Source organism: Piliocolobus tephrosceles, chromosome 13, assembly GCF_002776525.5.
Source record: "Piliocolobus tephrosceles isolate RC106 chromosome 13, ASM277652v3, whole genome shotgun sequence".
Classification (NCBI taxonomy): domain Eukaryota; kingdom Metazoa; phylum Chordata; class Mammalia; order Primates; family Cercopithecidae; genus Piliocolobus; species Piliocolobus tephrosceles.
The window spans coordinates 55,612,371-55,631,059 of NC_045446.1; the positions used below are offsets into that span (position 1 = coordinate 55,612,371).

Genomic DNA, 18,689 nt, shown 5'->3' on the forward strand with positions numbered 1-18,689 from the left:
AAAAAAAAAAGAAATACCTGAGACTGGAGATATATATATATATATATATGGATATATGGATATACACACACACACACACACACACATATATATATATATGTTTTTTTGAGATGGAGTCCCTCTCTGTCGCCAGGCTGGAGTGCAGTGACGCAATCTTGGCTCACTGCAACCTCCACTTCCCAGGTTCAAGCGATTCCCCTGCCTCAGTCTCCCAAGTAGCTGGGACTACAGTAGTGAGACTGGATAATTTTTAAAGAAAAGAGGTTTAACTAGCTTATTGTACTGCAGACTTTATAGAAAGCATGGTGCTGGCATCTGCTTGGCTTCTGGGGAGGCCTCAGGAAGCTTACAATCATAGCTGAAGGTGAACGGGGAGCAGGGATGTCACATGGCCAGAGCAGAAGCATGAGAGAGAGTGGTTGGGAGGTGCCACACACTTTTAAATTACCAGATCTTTTGAGAACTCACTATCACAAAGATAGCACCAAGCCATGAGGGATCCACCCCCATGACCAAAACACCTCCCACCCGGCTCCACCTCCAGCACTGGAGATTACAATTCAATATGAGATTTGGGCGGGGACAAATATTCAGGCTATATTCAAGTCTATTCAAGATCTTTTCTAGTGGATTATTGTTTTCATCTATTTTAGAATCTAGTAAGGCAAGTCTCTCTTCAATGGTCGTGGCTATTTTTTTCTTTTATTCTTCCAGACAAAATTCAGAATTAGTTATGAGATAATACCCTTCAGAAAAAAATCTTCCTGAGATTTTGGAAATATTTACATTAAATTAACAAGTAAATTTGGGATTATTAGCATCTTATGGATTTTTTCTATCCATTAATATTGTATATATGTCCATTCAGATTGTATATTCCATGATGATTATAACAATGTCGATTAACATTTATTATGTACTGTGTGCCTGGCACTGTGCTAAATCCTTGACATTTTTTGTCATGTAATTCTCAAAACAAATCTGTGACATAGATAATAGTATTATCCCTGTTACATGAATGGAACAGAAGCACCCTTAAGCATTTAATAATGTGCTGCAATGAAGGAAATGTTGTCTTGGCTAGAACAGGTTCATGAATATAAGATAAATATGAAAAAATGAAAGGCTTTTGTAATTTATACCTGCAAGAACATTCCAACAGGGACAAGAACTACAAAGTATTTAAATATATATGTACACACACATATTTTTATTGACACATAATTATACATATTTACAGGGTATGGTATATTTCAGTACATGTATGTAATGATCAAATGTGGGGTGTATGTAATGATCAAATGGTAATTAGCATATCCATAATCTCAAACCTTTTTTATTTATTTGTATTGGTAACATTCAAAATCATCTCTTCTAGCTACTTGAAAAAGTACAACAAATTTTTGTTGAGTGTAGTCACCCTACAGTGCTATAGAAGACTGCATTTCTCCTGTCTAGCTATAATTTTGTATTGGATAATCAATCTTTCTATTCCTCCTCCTTGCCACCCTTCCCAGTCTCTGGTAACCACTTTTCTATTCTCTACTTCAGTGAGCTCAACATATTTAGCTCCCACATACAAATGAGAACATGTGATATTTCTCTTTCTGTGCCTAGCTTATTTCACTTAACATAATATCCTCCAGGCTCCTCCATATTGCCATGAATGACAGGATTTCATTCATTTTTATGGTGGAATAGCATACCATTGTTAAACTACAAAGTATTTAAATTAAATGTACAAGACCTCTAAAGAGGAGAAGAGTAGATGGTTAAGAACTTGAGATTATGACTGAAGTCAGGGTAACTGAGTTCAAGTCCCAGCATTACTAGTTAATAAGTGTGTGACTTTTGACATGTTACTTAACCTCTCTGTGTCAGTTTTGTCTGTAAAATAGGGATAGCTAGATACTGCCACGTGACTGTGGGTTTTTTTTGTTAGTTTGTTTTTTGAGAGGGAGTCTCATTCTGTTGCCCAGGCTGGAGTGCAGTGGCACAATCTCAGCTTACTGCAACCTCTACCTCCCAGGTTCAAGCAATTGTTCTGCCTCAGCCTCCTGAGTAGCTGGGATTACAGGTGCCCATCACCACACCTGGCTGCTTTTTGTACTTTTAGTAGAGATGGGGTTTCACCATGTTGGCCAGTCTAGTCTCAAACCTCTGACCTCAGGTGATCCGCCTTGGCCTCCCAAAGTGCTGGGATTACAGGCAGGAGCTACTGCTCCTGGCCCCTAAGTTGTTTGTTAATCCAGATTATCTACCTCATCAGCAGAGTATGAGCACTATCTCTTTACATTCTCTCAGAAGCAATTTTAAATCCAGAAGGAAGCACAGAAAGAACAAAGATCAGCCACTAAACCTTACAAATTAAGATTGAGCCTCAGAAAGAGAGAATGGTATATCCAGGGTCATAGAGGGAGATCATAACAGAGTCAAATCTGGAACCTAGACTTTCTGAACTCATTCCTAGGGTTCTTTTCACTGAGTGTAGAATTCACAAATTCACCAGGCATTTATTTTTTATTTTTTGAGACAGAATCTTACTCTGTTGCCCAGGCTGGAGTGCAGTGGTGTGATTATGGCTCACTGCAGCCTCGGCTTCTTGGGCTCAGGTGATCCCTCCCACCTCAGCCTCTCTAGTAGCTGGGACTGTAGGTGCATGCCACCACCCCTGGCTAATTTTTGCATTTTTTTGTAGTGACGGAGTTTCCCCATGTTGCCATGACAAGTCTGGGCAACATGGAGAACAACAACTGGGCAACAGTCTGGGTTTAAGTGATCCGCCCGTCTCAGCCTCCCAGAGTGTTGGCATTGCAGATTTGAGCCACTGTGCCTGCAATGAGTGTTTATCATGTGTGAGACTTTTGTGTTTGATGCTAAACATCTATGATATTATAAAATGTGTTTGATGCTAAACATCTATGATGTTGTAAAATCTTCACCACTTCAACATAAATTGTTTATCTCTTTATCTCCGTTTTACAGCTAAGGAAATAGAATCAGAAAGGTTAAGTAACTTTCCTAAGGTCACACAACCAGAATGTGGCAGGGTAAGATTGGAACTCAAGTCTGTATTATTTCTGAGCCCTATCTTCGTTACACCATATCTCAAATATAGCCATTTCAGGTGTTTTGTCTTTGCCCTCTTGTTCACTAACCTTTCTAAAACTTCTTCCTGTAATGCTCTGGAGTTATTCATACTCCTCATCCTGTTTTGACTTCCAGGCTAACCTCTGCTTTGTGGACATTGACAACCACTTCATTGAGTTGCCAGAGGACTTGCCACAGTTTCCCAACAAACTGGAGTTTGTCCAGGAAGTCTCTGAGATTCTCATGGCATTTGGAATTCCCCCTGAAGGGAATCTTCATTGCAGTGAGAGTGCCTCCAAGTTGAAGAGGCTTCGGGCCTCTGAGCTTGTCTCAGACAAGAGGAATGGGAACATTGCTGGCTCCCCTTTGCATTCCTACGAGCTTCTTAAGGAGAATGAAACTATTGCCCGGCTGCAAGCCTTGGTCAAGAGGACTGGGGTGAGCCTGGAAAAGGTAAGATATGTATATGAGTCTGTGACACATGTGATCTGTGCTAGGGTGCTGTCCTGGTGAAGTAAAGTGTGGGATGAGAAAGCACCCAGTTCTGGACAAGTCATATTTGTGAGCAGTGAACGAATGTTCTGTATGGGGGACTCTGAATTCCATCTGGCAGATGTTATCCTAGTAAATGCTACTTTAATCTAAGTCTGGGTAGCTTCTCCTTTGAACATCCAGGAGAGTCTGCCGTCATTCTGTGTGAACACTACAACAGAGTGATTGGAGAGAGCATGATAGTAATCTTAGTGTTCAGACCTCTTTTATTTTTTGAGAGAGGTTCTTACTCTGTCGCTCAGGCTGGAGTGTGGTGGCACAGTCACGGCTCACTACAGCCTCAATCTCCTGGGCTCAGGTGATCCTCCTGCCTCAGCCTCTCAAGTAGCTGGGACCACAGATTCATGCCACCACACACAATTAATTTTTTTTTTTTTTTGTAGAAACAGGGTCTCACTATGATGCTCAGCTAGTCTCAAACGTTTGGGCTCAAGCAGTCCTCCAGCCTTGGCCTCCCCAAGTGGTGGGATTATAAGTGTGAGCCACTGTGCCAGGCTCAGATCTCTTTTAGATCCATTGCCCTTTGAGTTTCACAGCAACCTAAGGCAGACAGAACAAGTATTAACTGTTTTATAGCCAAAGAAACCAAGGCTTAGAGAGCCTAAGTGTTTTGCCTAAGATTAAATGCCTAGTATGTAGATCAGCTGAGTCTAGAATCTGGTCCTCTTGAATTCTCACTGTTAAATTACTTTCGTAAGTTACTTATAAACCAATGGACCAATGTAATAATCTTGTTGGGCTGTGTTTCAGTGACATATTTCATTTTTTCTGCTTTAGTAGAGTAGATTTTTTTCTGCCTGGTAGAGTAGATATGTTTCAAAAATCATGGGCAATTAAAGAGGAACAGAGAAATATTTGGTGAGATTAGAAAGGTTTTCTGGGCTGGATATGGTGGCTCACTCCTGTAATCCCAGCACTCTGGGAGGCTAAGGGGGGAGGATCACTTGAGGTTGGGAGTTCAAGACCAATCTACCAACATGGACACACCCCGTCTCTACTAAAAATACAAAATTAGCCGGGCGTGGTGGCGCATGCCTGTAATCCCAGCTACTGGGGAGGGTGAGGTAGGATAATCACTTGAACCAGGGAGGCGGAGGTTGCGGTGAGCTGAGATGGTGCCATTGCACTCCAGCCTGGGCAACAAGAGTGAAACTTTGTCTCAAAACAAAAAAAAAAACAAAAACAAAACAAAAAAGAAAGGTTTTTTTTTTGCAGAAAGAAGTAAAGTGATATGAGGGAAAAAATAAAAAATCAAGAGAGCCAGAATTTAACTTCGTTGCTTTGTTAAATTGACCTCCCATATTCCTTCCTTTCTCCCTGACCTTTGAGATAATTAGCACCTTTTCATTCATGGCAGAATCTCTCTCTGCCCATAAAGATCTTATCTTCACTTTCATTGAGTTGTTGGATATCTTTAAGTGAAACTCTTTGATTTTTGTCTCCTTCATATCTGAGTCCCTTTCCTTTTATTTGTTTTTTCCAGTTTTTCCTCTTTTGTTCTCATGATTTGCTACTAAGTAAATGAGCACTGGAAAAAAATCAGATAAAAAAATCAGGAATTGTATTCCTTGGGTTAAAAGGAAAAAGTGTGTGTGTTCTCAGTTGCTTTTTCTTTTTCTTTAGTTGGAAGTGCGTGAAGACCCCAGCAGCAATAAGGATCTCAAAGTTCAGTGTGATGAAGAAGAACTCAGGATTTACCAGCTAAACATTCAGATCCGGGAAGTTTTTGCAAATCGTTTCACTCAGATGTTTGCAGATTATGAGGTGTTTGTCATCCAACCCAGCCAGGATAAGGAATCCTGGTTTACCAACAGGGAGCAGATGCAAAACTTTGATAAAGTGAGTGTAATCCTGCTTGGGAGGTGGTGAGGAATGAGAACTTGCCAGTTATGTCTTGAAGAAGTAGTGGAAAATTACTTGAAGTAGTAATGGAAGATTATTATACGCTGGAAACAAGTTTATGGTCCTTTTGATGTTGATAAAATAAGTCTTGTTGCTTATGAATAGATGTGCTGATTATTATTATCAGATGATTTACCTTCAGCCAAAGGGATCTCTTAAGACAAAGATATACATGTAGAGTGAACATCAGGATTCTGGGAAGATTGGTTGACTCAGTAGGTTACCCAAGTGAGTTTGTTCCAGTGTCAAAGTTTCAAGATACCTGAACTTACATGAGTGTTTTTGTTTTGTTTTGTTTTTTAAATGTAGAGATTTTGCAGCTTAAAGACCTAGGCAGCTCCAGAGAATAATTAACCTACTGGATTCCTCAGGCACATTGACATTACCCTTTTCCCTGTTCTGCTTCTTTTTGGTCCCACCAGGCATCTTTTCTGTCAGATCAGCCTGAGCCCTACTTGCCCTTCCTCTCAAGATTCCTGGAGACCCAGATGTTTGCATCTTTCATTGACAACAAAATAATGTGTCATGATGATGATGATAAAGACCCTGTGCTCCGGGTATTTGATTCCCGAGTTGACAAGATCAGGCTGTTGAATGTTCGGACACCTACTCTCCGTACATCCATGTACCAGAAGTGTACCACTGTGGATGAAGCAGGTAAGGCCTCCTTGGAACTGTACATTCTAGCCTCTTGGATTATGTCATTAACATGTCCCTTTTCCTAAATATGCCAGCCTCTTTCTCTGTTTCTGCCTTTGCATATGTGGTTCCCATTGCCTGCAATCTTCTTTGTTGTTTTTTTTTTTTTTTTTGCCTGGTTATCTTCTTCTCATCCTTTAACACTGTTAGTTAGGAATGGATCTCATTGTATGTAATAGAGACCCTAATCAGCAGTGGGTTAAACAAATAGGGGGTTATTTTTCTTATATTAGCAAGAAGTACAGAATTGGTGGTTGCTGGTGTTGGCTCAGCTGCTCAACAATGTAATCAATAACTGAGATTCTGTCTTTTTATTCACTGAATCCTTTTTGGCTTTTATGGTCATACTGTTGCCTCTTTTTTTTTTTTTTTTTAAAAGGATGTCAATGAAAGCCTCATGGTTACAGAAGCTCTTTCTTTTCTGCCCTTTTTTCTGTGTGTGTGTGACGGGGTCTCTCTGTCACCCAGGCTAAAATGCAGTGGTGTGAACATAGCTCACTGCAACTTTGAACTCTTTGGCTCAAGTGATTCTCTTGCCTCAGCCTCCCAAGCAACTAGGACTACAGGCATGTGCTCCCATGCCTGGCTAATTAAAAAAATTTTTTTTGTAGAGACAAGGTTTTGCTATGCTCCATCTGGTCTTGAACTTTTGCGCTCAAGTGATCCTCCTGTCTTGGCCTCCCAAAGTGTTGACATTACACGCATGAACCACCACACCCAGCCCCAGAAGCTTTTCATATTCACATTCAAGGCAAGAAGAAGGGAAGGTTGATGTCAGCTATATTCGCCATTCCACCTTTTTTTTTTCTTTTTTGAGTAAGACAGGGTCAGTCTTACTCAGTTGCTTAGACTGGAGGGTAGTGGTGCGATTATGGCTCACCACAGCCTTGACTTCCCAGGCTCAAGCAATTCTCTCACCTCAGCCTCCCGAGTAGCTAGGACTGCAGGCACATACCACCATACCCAGCTAATTTTTTATATTTTGTAGAGACAGAGTCTCGCCATGTTGCCCAGGCTGGCCTCGAACTCTTGGGCTCAAGCACTCTGAATTCCAAAGTGCTAGGATTATAGGCATGAGTCACTGTGCCTGGCTTATTTTCCCACTTTTATCAGAAAGCAAAAGCTTTCCCAGAAATTTCTAACAACTTTCATTGTCTCATAGGCCAAAATCATGTTATATGATCACCGTCAAGTGCATGGGAAGCTGTGAAAGTGAACGTTGAACTGGGTGTAATGTTACCCTGAACAGTATGAAGGTCTATAAGCAAGAAAGAAGGGGTGAATGAATTATGAGTAAGCAGTTGATGGTATTTGCCACAAAAACCTAGCAGATATGTTTCCTTCTCTATGAAGCCTTCTCTGATGCTCCCAGACTGAGTCAGTTGATAACTTCTTCTGTGTTCCTGTGGTGCCTTGTGCATGCTTTTACTCGATCTCTAATTTTTATAGCTATCATTATTAGGGAACAACTTAAGGGCAGAGACTGTATTTACTCATTTTCTTACCCCCATTCTTCTAGCATTTTACCCAGCACTTAGGGATGCTGTAATCTACACAAATGATTGAACATGTCCTTTTGTTTAGAGGACTCATCTACATCAGTTTAGCTAGAGAATGGTTTCAGCTTGAAGCATTAGATTAAGTGCTGTATTCACTTCCTGCAGGATGTTCAGTGTCCTTGTTAAGGCATTGTTGTATATTTTGATCATTCATTTGCCGCATTTTGTAGCTACCTACCAGACGCCGAACGTATGGCAAGTCTTCAAGAAATATTTGCCAAATGAATGAATATACCAGGCTTGTTTCTAGGCTTTGAAGATGTAACTGCTGACAGTTTAGACAAAGTCTTGCATTTTCTAGTTCAAAGTCTTGTATTTTCCAGTTCAGGATCCTATGTCCTAACTGAGTTAAAGTAGTCTAATAGCATGGACAACTTGTCCTCAAACCTTTGCCAAAAGGACTGTCATCTTAATGAGGGTCCTGGCACAGGGGCTGACAGGTAAAGACAGAAGACTAGAAAATGTAAGGGAGATGTGATTTTGATTTGTGTGTGCCTAATTTCTCTTAACAATGTCTTTTTGAGAACAAAGTCTTTTATTTTGATGAGGCCTAATTTATCAGTCGGATTATGCTTTTATTGTATCTAAGACATTTTTGCCTTACCAAGGTCACATAGAGATTTTCCCCTATATTTCCCTGTAGAAGTTTTATAGAGTTTTATAGAAGTTTTATAGTTTTAGGTTTTACATTTAGGTCTCTGGTCCATTTCAAGTTAATTTTATAAGTAGTGTAAGTTATGGGTCCATTTTTGTTTTTCATATAGATATTCATCTATTGAAAAGACCATCCTTTCTCTAATGAATTGCCTTTATGCTTTTGTCAAAATATTGTTAGTCTGTATATGTGTTAGTCTACTTCTGGATTCTCTGTTCTGTTTCATTGATCTGTTGGTCTACATTTATACCAATACCACACTGTCTTGATTACTGGAGCTTACATTAAATGATTACTGTAGCTTATATTAAATCTTGAAATCAAGTAGTGTTAATCTTCTAACTTTGTTCTTCTTTTCAAAGTTGTTTTGGCTATTCTGGGTTCTTTGTATTTCCATACATATTTAGAGTCAACTTGCTGACTTCTGCAAAGAAGCCTTCTGAGATTTTGATGGATATTTGACATCCTAGCAGTACCAAGTCTTCTGATCCATTAACATGGCATATCTTTCCATTTATTTAGGTCATCTTTAATTTTTCTCAACAGCATTATGTACTTTTCAGGGTACAGGTTTTGTATGTCTTATCAGATTTTTCTCTAAGTAGTTCATATTTTTTGGTGTTATTTTAAATTGTTTTGTGTTATATAAATTTGATACTATTGTATTGCTTTCTTAATTTTAATTTCTGATTGTTCATTGCTGTATATATAACTATAATAGCATAATTTTGTATATTTATATTGTGTCCTGCAAGCATACTAAACTTGCTTTTAATAGCTTTTTTGTACATCCATCAGATTTTCCACATAGACAGTCACATCACCTGTGAATAATGATAGTTTTACTTTTCCTTTCCGCCACCCTGGATGCCTTTTATTTCTTTTCCTTTTCTTTCTTTCTTTTTCTTTTTTTTTTGCTGTATTACACTAGCTAGAACCTCTAGTATGAAGTCAGATAGAAGTAGTGAGAGTGGGCATCTTATTCCTGACATTAGGGGAAAAGCATTTACCATAAGAATGATGTTACCTGTAAGTTTTTCATAGATAACCTTTATCAGTTAAGGATCTTACTAGCTTGTTCAGAGTTTTTATCTGAGGTGGATGTTGAATTTTGTCAAATACTTTTTCTGTATCTATTGAGGTAATTATATGGTTTTTAGCTTTAGTTTGTTAATATGGTGAATTATATTTTTTCCTTTTTTTTTTTTTAAATGGTGATGGGGTCTCACTCTGTTGCTCAGGCTAGAGTGCAGTGGTGTGGTCATGGTTTTCTGTAACTTTGAAGTAGTGGGCTGAAGGGATCCTCTTGTCTTAGCTTCCCGAGTAGCTAGCACAATAGATGTGTGCCACCATGCTTGGCTAATTTTTATTAAAAAAAAAAAAAAAAAAATAGAAATAGCCTTCTTTATTCAGAGTAATATTCTTTACTGTGAAATCTATTTTGTTGGATATTAATAACTACTCCAGCTTTCTTTTGACTAGTGCTAACATGGTATGTGTTTTTCATTATTTTACTTTTAATCTATTTCTGTTTTTATATTTAAAGGGTATTTATTGTAGGCAGCATGTAATTGGGTTTTGCATTTTTATCCAATTTGACAGTTTCAAATTTTTAACTGAGGTCTTTAAACCATGTACATTTAATGTGATTATTGCTATTGCTGGGTTTAAGCCTGTAATTTTGCTGTTTGTTTTTTATTTGTCCTATCTGTTCTTTGTTCTCTTTTCTTCTTTTTCTGCCCTCTTGTGTACTAATTGAATATTTTCCATTTTTTTATGATTTCATTGTATCTGCTTTATTGGTTTACTAGCTATAACTTGTGTTATTTTAGCTGTTGCTTTAGGATTTATAGTACACATTTAACTTATCACAGTCTACTTTTAGGTGATATACTATCACTTTCCACATAGTATAAGAACTGTACAGAACTGCCAGGCACAGTCATGTTCTCCCGTAGTCCCGCTGTTTGGGAGGCTGAAGGGGGAGGATTGCCTGAGCCCAGGAGTTCGAGTCCAACTTGGGTCACATGATGAGACCCTGTCTCTAAACAACAACAGAAAAGAACTTCACAAAACTCTATTTCCGTTTCTCTCTTCCTAGCCTACGTGGTATTGTCATTTATTTTACTTTTACATATGTCATAAACCTCACACTACATGGTCATTTTTGTTTAAACAGTCAATTGCCTGTTGAAGAGATTTAAATAATAAGTACAAAATCTAATACTTTAACTGTGTAATTAGCATTTCTGGTGCTCTTCTTTCTTTTCTGTAGATCCATACTTCCGTCTGATATTTTCTTACTGCCAGAAGGACTTCCTTTAACGTTTCTTGTAGTGTAGATCTGCTGGTGATGAATTCTTTCAGCTTTTGTAATTCTTTTATCTTTGAAAGGTATTTTCCCTGAGTATAGGTTAATAGTTTTTTCCTTTCAGTACTCTAAAGGTATTGCTCCAGGCCAGGCGTGGTGGCTCACGCCTGTAATCCCAACACTTTGGGAGGCCCAGGTAGGTGGATCACTTGAGGTCAGGAGTTTGAGACCAGCCTGACCAACATGGTGAAACCCTGTTGCTATTAAACATACACACACACACACACAATTAGCCAGGCATGATAGTATGTGCCTGTAGTCCAAGCTACTCAGGAGGCTGAGGCACAAGAATCACTTGAACTCAGAAGGTAGAGGTCGTAGTGAGCCAAGATCGCACCACTGCACTCTAGCCTGGGTGACAGAATGAGACCCTGTCTCAAAAAAAAAAAAAAAAAAAAGATGTTGCTCCTCCGTCTTCTCACTTTGTAATTAGTTTATTCTCATGCTGCTTTGAAGAAATACCCAAGACTGGGTAATTTATGAAGGAAAGAGGTTTAATTGACTCAGTTCCACATGGCTGGGAATGCCTCAAGAAACTTACAAGCATGGTGGAAGGCACCTCTTCACAGCACAGCAGGAGAAAGAATGAGTGCCAAGAGGGCAAATGCCAGATGCTTATAAAACCATCAGATCTTGTGAGAACTCACTCACTATTGCGAGAATAGCATCAGGGAAACTGCCCCTGTGATTCAATTACCTCACACTGGGTCCCTCCCACCACACATGGGGATTATCACAATTCAAAGTGAGATTTGGGTGCAGACACAGAGCCAAACCATATCATACTTCCATTGTTTTCTGATAAGAAATCTGCTGTCATCCTTAATTTTGATCTTCTCTGTATGCAAAAGGTCTACTTTCTCTAGCAGATTTTAAGATTTTCTTTTTATCACTGATTTTGAGCAATTTGATTATGATGTGACTTGGTGTAGTTTCCTTCATGATTCTTGTTCTTGCAATTCATTGTGCTTTTTAGATCTGTGGATTTTTTTGTTTATATCAAATTTGCAAAAATTCTGGCCAGTATTTCTTCTAGTAATTTTTCTATCGTCCCCATCCCTACCTTAGGGACTGCGGTTACACATATGTGTAATATCTGGGATTGCGTAAAATTATCCCAGCACCGCTGATACTCTTTTAATGGCAACAGCTTTTTCTCTCTCTGTGTGACTTCTTTGGGATAATTTCTGTTGCTATGGCTTCAAGCTCACTTAGTTTTTCTCCTGCATTGTTGAGTGTGCTTTTAACCCAGCCTGTGTATTTTTCATCTCCACAGCTTTCATCTTCAGACGTGTGAGTTCTATGTTTCTGATTTTTTGTTTTTGTTGTTGTTTGTTTGTTTTTAAGAGGTTCTGCTTTGTTGCCCAGGCTGGAGTGCAGTAGTGCAATTATAGCTCACCGTAACCTTAAACTCCTGGGCTCAAGTGATCTTCTGGCCTCGGACTCCTGAATAGCTAGGAATAAAGGTGTATGCCACCATGTCTGGCTCATTTTTTTTTTTTTTTTTTTTTAACGAGATGAGGTCTCACTGTGTTGCCCAGGCTGGTCTTGAAGTCCTGGCCTTAAATGATACCCTCACTTTGGCCTCCCAAAGTGCTGGGCTTACAGGTGTAAGCTACCAGGCCCTGGTAATTTTTGATTAGATGCCAGACACTGTGAATTTTACTATTTGAGTCCTGGATACTTCTATATTCCTATAAATATGCTCAATCTTTGTTCTGGGATGTAGTTAAGTTACTTAGAAATAATTCAATTTCTTTGTGTTTTCCTTTTTCCTTTGTGTTTTCCTCTGGCAGGACCAGAGAATCCTTTAGGCTATGATTAATTCTCCACTACTGAGGCACGGCCCTCTGAGTACTTTACTCAGTGCCCCATGAGTGGTTAGGTTTTCTAGTCTGGCAGGTGGGGGCAGGCATTATTCCCAGCCCTGTGTGAGCATTTTGTATTGTTTCCCCTAATCCTTTCCAGTGATTCTTTCTCCAGCCTTGAGTAGTTTCTTCACTTGCGTGAACTGACCCATTACCCTGCTGAATACCCTGTAGATCCCCTGGATTCTCTCTCTTCTCTGGTACCATTCATATGAACTCTAGCCACCTTGGTCTCCTTAACTCAGGGAGTCCACCAGTCTCTGCCTAGACCTCCCTTTGTGAGCCACAGCCTGGAGGATGTCTCTAAGCAGTTAGCTGGGATAGTTCTAGGGGTTACCTCATTTGTTACCTGTTTCTCAGGGTTCCTGTCCTTCATTGCCTGATGTCCAGTGTTTTGAAATTTATCATTTTATATATTTTGCATGGGTTTTGTCCTATTTGCAGGAAAATCATTCCCTTTTACTCCATCTTGGCTGGAAATGGAAGAGTAGCTAGATTTTTAAAAAATGTTTGACTTGATTTGTGTGTGTATTTATGTGTGTATGTGTTTGTATTCTCATCCAGAGAAAGCAATTGAGCTACGTCTAGCAAAAATTGACCATACTGCAATTCACCCACATTTACTTGACATGAAGATTGGACAAGGGAAATATGAGCCGGGCTTCTTCCCTAAGCTGCAGTCTGATGTACTTTCCACTGGGCCAGCCAGCAACAAGTGAGTCAACCCCAGGGATTCACTGATCCAACTCCCTAGCCATAATAAGGTCATCTAGTATCTGGGCTAGGGCTGTTATCCCCAGAAGACCTTGTAATTTTGTAAAGTAGATATGGAGAAGACCCAGACTATCTAGGTTGTTCGCTTGTTTGAACAAGAAAGTATGTGACAGAATGTCTTTCAGTTCTGCCTCCACTATGCAGATTGGGATAGCTCCATATGTCCAGGACCTGCAAAAAGCTGCAAATGGGTTAAAATCATCTCATGCCTGGATCCCATTCAACAGCAAGCTAGCATTGTATCTATTAAATGGCAGTTGAAATAATCAGAGCCTGAAATGAAAAGTAGATAAGTTAGCAGAATTACTCAGTAGTTACTTTTGAAGATGACTGTATCAAAGCCCAGATAGAGTTAAGTGAATATAGTTTTAGATCTATATGTCAAGTGTTTCTAGATGTTTCAAGAGAGACATGTTCCCTGAGGAGGTATCTCTCTCATGTCCAGTCACTCATCTTTAATCTGCTCTTCCTCAAGGTCTCTGAGCTGTCTCTGGTGACTTCTTGGTCATTTCCTATGTCCAGCATTGGCTCTTAGTCATTCATGTTTTCTCCTGTTAGTTGACATTGCTTTTTTTTTTTTTTTTTTTTTCTTTTTTGAGACGGAGTCTCGCTCTGTCGCCTAGGCTGGAGTCCAGTGGCTGGATCTCAGCTCACTGCAAGCTCTGCCTCCCGGGTTTACGCCATTCTCCTGCCTCAGCCTCCCGAGTAGCTGGGACTACAGGTGCCTGTCACCTCGCCTGGCTAGTTTTTTGTATTTTTTAGTAGAGACGGGTTTCACTGGGTTATCCAGGATGGTCTTGATCTCCTGACCTTGTGATCCGCCCGTCTCGGCCTCCCAAAGTGCTGGGATTACAGGCTTGAGCCACCATGCCCGGCCTTGACATTGCTTTTTAAGTGAGACATTATTAATTGCCTGCTTTGATTCTGATGTGTTAGGTGGACGAAAAGGAATGCCCCTGCCCAGTGGAGGCGGAAGGATCGGCAGAAGCAGCACACAGAACACCTGCGTTTAGACAATGACCAGAGGGAGGTAAGATACCTTAGAAATGACAAGGATGACCTTGCTATCATGCTATGCACTCCTTCTCTTTCTCATTTCCTGTTCTCTGGTCTGATTCAAATGTCTCAGCATTGACCTCACCCCATAAAGAAGGGTTAATAATAGGTCTAGTTCCTGATATCTGATGGTGGGCCTGGGTTATCACAAATCAGAATGTAGGATGTTTTACAAATTCCAGCTAGCTACTAACCATGTTGTAATTACTCATGCATGATGCTCCCTGGGGAGTATGATAGGACCCTCAGAAGTTAGGAGTCTGAAACTTGGGAGAAATCCTTTAAAAATCGGTGTTTTGTGTGTGTGTGTGTGTGTGTGTGTGCACGCGCGCGCGTGTGTGTATAGGAAAAAAGTTAATTTTTTAAAATTCTTTTTTTGTTTGAGACAGAGTCTCGTTCTTATCGCCCAGGCTGGAGTGCAGTGAAGCGATCTCGGCAAAGTGCTGGGATTACAGGCATGAGCCACTGCTCCTGGCTGCTTTTCTTTTCTTTTTTTTTTTTCTTTTTCATCTCCCTGGAGCTATAAGAAGAGCATTTCAAGTAGAGGACATGGCAGGATCTAAAGTTTGGTGTGTGAATGTGTAAAGGAGGCTGTGAGCAGAATATTTTGGAGGAGGGTGGTATGGAGATAGCTAGCAAGTTAGGAGGCAGGTAACAGCAGTCCAAGAATAGTAATTGGACCCTAACCTTGGTGGGTTGTTAGTAGAGACAGATTAAGGGGCCATAAGATAGAATGGACAGAGTTATGCCACTGGAATAAATATGGGGGAAAGGAGAAGTTTAGGGTAAAAATGTTGGTCATGAACCTACTGAGAGGATATCAGAGTGCATTTTACTGCATTGATGTGGGTTCTGTATTAAACATATGAAGAAGAATAACCGGCACATTATACAGAATAATTGCAGTTGTTGTTTTGAGTGTGCAATCTTATTTTCCAGGCCTTAATTTTATACTTAATGATAGAAAGGGTAGATATCTTTGATATGGGGACAGGAGTTAAAGTCCTCTCAGCTTGGTGGGGGAACTTATTTTCTCAATGTTACTCAGAGATTTGAGATTTGCTGTAGTCATGTATTTTTTGACTCCTGTATCTTTTTTTTTTTTTTTTTTTGGCAATGGAGTCTCACTCTGTTGCCCAGGCTGGAGTGCAGTGGCGCAATCTCAGCTCACCACAACCTCCACCTCCTGAGTTCAAGCGACTCTCCTGCCTCAGCCTCCCGAGTAGCTGGGATTACAGGCATGCACCACCACGCCTGGCTAATTTTTGTATTTTTAGTAAAGACGGAGTTTCACTATGTTGGGCAGGCTGGTCTTGAACTCCTGACCTTGTGATCTGCCCACTTCAGGCTCCCAAAGTGCTGAGATTACAGGCATGAGCCACTGCGCCCTGCCTGACTCTTGTATCTTTAAATCAAAGATAATTATACTATTCAGGGAGTGCTTTACATCTGCTAAAACAGAAATCATCTGTTTTTCCCTTTAATACAAGAATTAAATTAAAATTTTTCTATTCCTAACTATCTGAGCCTAGAAAAAGGCAGCTAAGAAAGTGCGAGAAAGTAAGCTGGGCACAGTGGCTCATGCCTGTGATCCAGTACTTTGGGAGACTGAGGCAGACGGATCACTAGGTCAGGAGATAAAGACCATCCTGGCCAACATGGTGAAACCTCTTCTCTACTAAAATACAAAAAAGTAGCCAGGTGTGGGGGCATGCGTCTATAGTCCCAGCCATTCAGGAGGCTGAGGCAGGAGGATCGCTTGAGCCTGGGAGGTGGAAGTTGCAGTGAGCCGAGATTGCAGCACTGCACACCAGCCTGGCAACAGAGCAAGATTCGTCTCAAAAACAAAAAAAAAAAGAAAATGTGAGAAAATAATGCCCTCTTCAGGCACCCATCAGTAATGGTGACCTTTGGTTTATGTACTTGGACACAAGGGGCCTTTATTTTTCTGTTTGATGTAGAAGTACATCCAGGAAGCCAGGACTATGGGCAGCACTATTCGCCAGCCCAAACTGTCCAACCTCTCTCCGTCAGTGATTGCCCAGACCAACTGGAAGTTTGTAGAGGGCCTGCTGAAGGAATGCCGCAATAAGGTAAGCTGTGGACATCTCTATATGTGTGCTATTTCTGTTAGCAGCCAAAGTAAGACCAAGAATTGGCTCCGACCACTCCCTCTGGATTTTAAAAATACTGTTGGCTGAGCGTGATGGCTCATGCCTATAATCCCAACACTTCGGGAGACCATGGCAGGAGAATTGTTTGAGCCCAGGTGTTCAAGACCAACTTGGAGAATGTAGTGAGACCCTGTCTTTACAAAAGTATTAAGATGGGTATGGTGGCACACAGCTGTAGTCCCAGATACTTGGGAGGTTGAAGTGGGAGGACTGCTTGAACCTGGGAAGTCAAGGCTACAGCGAGCTATGGTTGCACCACTGCACTCTTGCCTGAGCAACGGAGCAAGACTCTGTCTTAAAAAAAAATCATTGATATAATGAGACAGTACTAATTTTAAGATCCTGTTAATTTGAAATTAGGTATATTTGTTTTAAATAAAATATACCATTAATTGAGAGCATGCATGCTTTGCTTGATATAAACCTAATGTATATTCCATAAAAATAAACAACAAGCCGGGCACAGTGGCTCATGCCTGTAATCCCAGCACTTTGGGAGACTGAGGCGGGCAGATCACGAGGTCAGGAGTTTGAGACCAGCCTGGCCAACATGGTGAAACCCTGTCTCTACTAAAGATTAGCCAGGTGTGGTGGCGTGTGCCTGTAATCCCAGCTACTTGAGAGACTGAGGCAGGAGAATTGCTTGAACCTGGGAGGCGGAGGTTACAGTGAGACGAGATCGCGCCATTGCACTCCAGCCTGGGCGACAGGGCGAGACTCCATCTCAAAACAAAAAAAAAAAATAACAGAGAGATGTAGTTTTTAATTTAATAAAAAACTTATTTTTAAGACAGGATCTCACTATATTGCCCAGGCTCGTCTTGAACTCCTGGGCTTAAGTGATCCTCCTACCTCAGCTTCCCGAGTAGCTGGGGTTCCAGGCATAGTTTTAAATTTTTAACATTTTACAGTACTTTAAATCAGACTAGTCTTCACTCTGACTTACTTCAACAGATTAGTCTTACATATATGCAAATGTTTTTGCCCCTTTATTTTAATCTGATAGTAATGATATTTTTTATCTAGAAACATAAATTTGCTGAGTACCTACTATGTGCCAGGCTGAAATGTGTCATTCAGTTTAAGCTTAGATTGTTTGGATGTTTTTTTTCTCTGTTCTACAAAGACATTCATTCTTAATTTTTAATGTTTTAGTTATGAATTTATATGTCTTTTCTAATAAAAAGAATCTTTCAACCAAGTCAGCATACCATAATTTTAGGGCAGTTCAACTAACTCAGTTTTCACTACATCCTATTTATTTATCAATGGAATAAAAATAGTTTCCTGCACTTTCAGTTCTCAGTGGTGCCCATTTGAAGTGATGTTTGTTTTTTTGTTTTTTGTTTTTTGTTTTTGAGGCGGAGTCTCGCTCTGTCGCCCAGGCTGGAGTGCAGTGGCCGGATCTCGGCTCGCTGCAAACTCTGTCTCCCGGGTTCACGCCATTCTCCTGCCTCAGCCTCCCGAGTAGCTGGGACTACAGGCGCCCGCCACCTCGTCCGGCTAGTTTTTTGTATTTTTTAGTAGAGACGGGGTTTCACTGTGTTAGCCAGGATGGTCTCGATCTCCTGACCTCGTGATCCGCCCATCTCGGCCTCCCAAAGTGCTGGGATTACAGGCTTGAGCCACCGTGCCCAACCGAAGTGATGTTTGTTTATAGGAGGAAATAAAATATGCTGTATCTTGCAGAAGAAATTATTAGTGTTTAAAGCTAGATTGGCAGGGCACAGTGGCTCATGCCTGTAATCCCAGCACTTTGGGAGATTGAGGTGGGTGAATCACTCGAGCCCAGAAGTTTGAGACCAGGCTAAGCAACGTGGCAAAACCCCATCTCTACCAAAAAAAAAATTAGGCGTGGTAGTGCACACCTTTAGTCCCAGCTACTTTGGTGGCTGAGGTAGGGGGATCATTTGAGCCCTGGAAGTCAAGGCTGCAGAGTGAGACCTTCTCTCAAAAAAAAAAAAAAAAAAAAAAAAAAAAAAAAAAAAA

At 40.5% G+C, this 18,689-nt stretch overlaps 1 protein-coding gene across 3 annotated transcripts in view; it reads left to right on the forward strand.

Annotated features, from left to right (window-relative positions):
• Window positions 1–18,689, forward strand: part of DENND5A (DENN domain containing 5A) — a 129,038-nt gene that overhangs the window by 84,022 nt on the left and 26,327 nt on the right. For all 3 annotated transcript variants that reach the window (XM_031933959.1, XM_023189815.3, XM_023189814.3), the window contains 6 exons: window positions 3,226–3,543; window positions 5,266–5,481; window positions 5,967–6,201; window positions 13,261–13,411; window positions 14,407–14,500; window positions 16,488–16,619. In XM_031933959.1, the coding sequence (XP_031789819.1) occupies window positions 3,226–3,543; window positions 5,266–5,481; window positions 5,967–6,201; window positions 13,261–13,411; window positions 14,407–14,500; window positions 16,488–16,619 (1,146 nt within the window). The remainder of the gene's footprint in view (window positions 1–3,225; window positions 3,544–5,265; window positions 5,482–5,966; window positions 6,202–13,260; window positions 13,412–14,406; window positions 14,501–16,487; window positions 16,620–18,689) is intronic.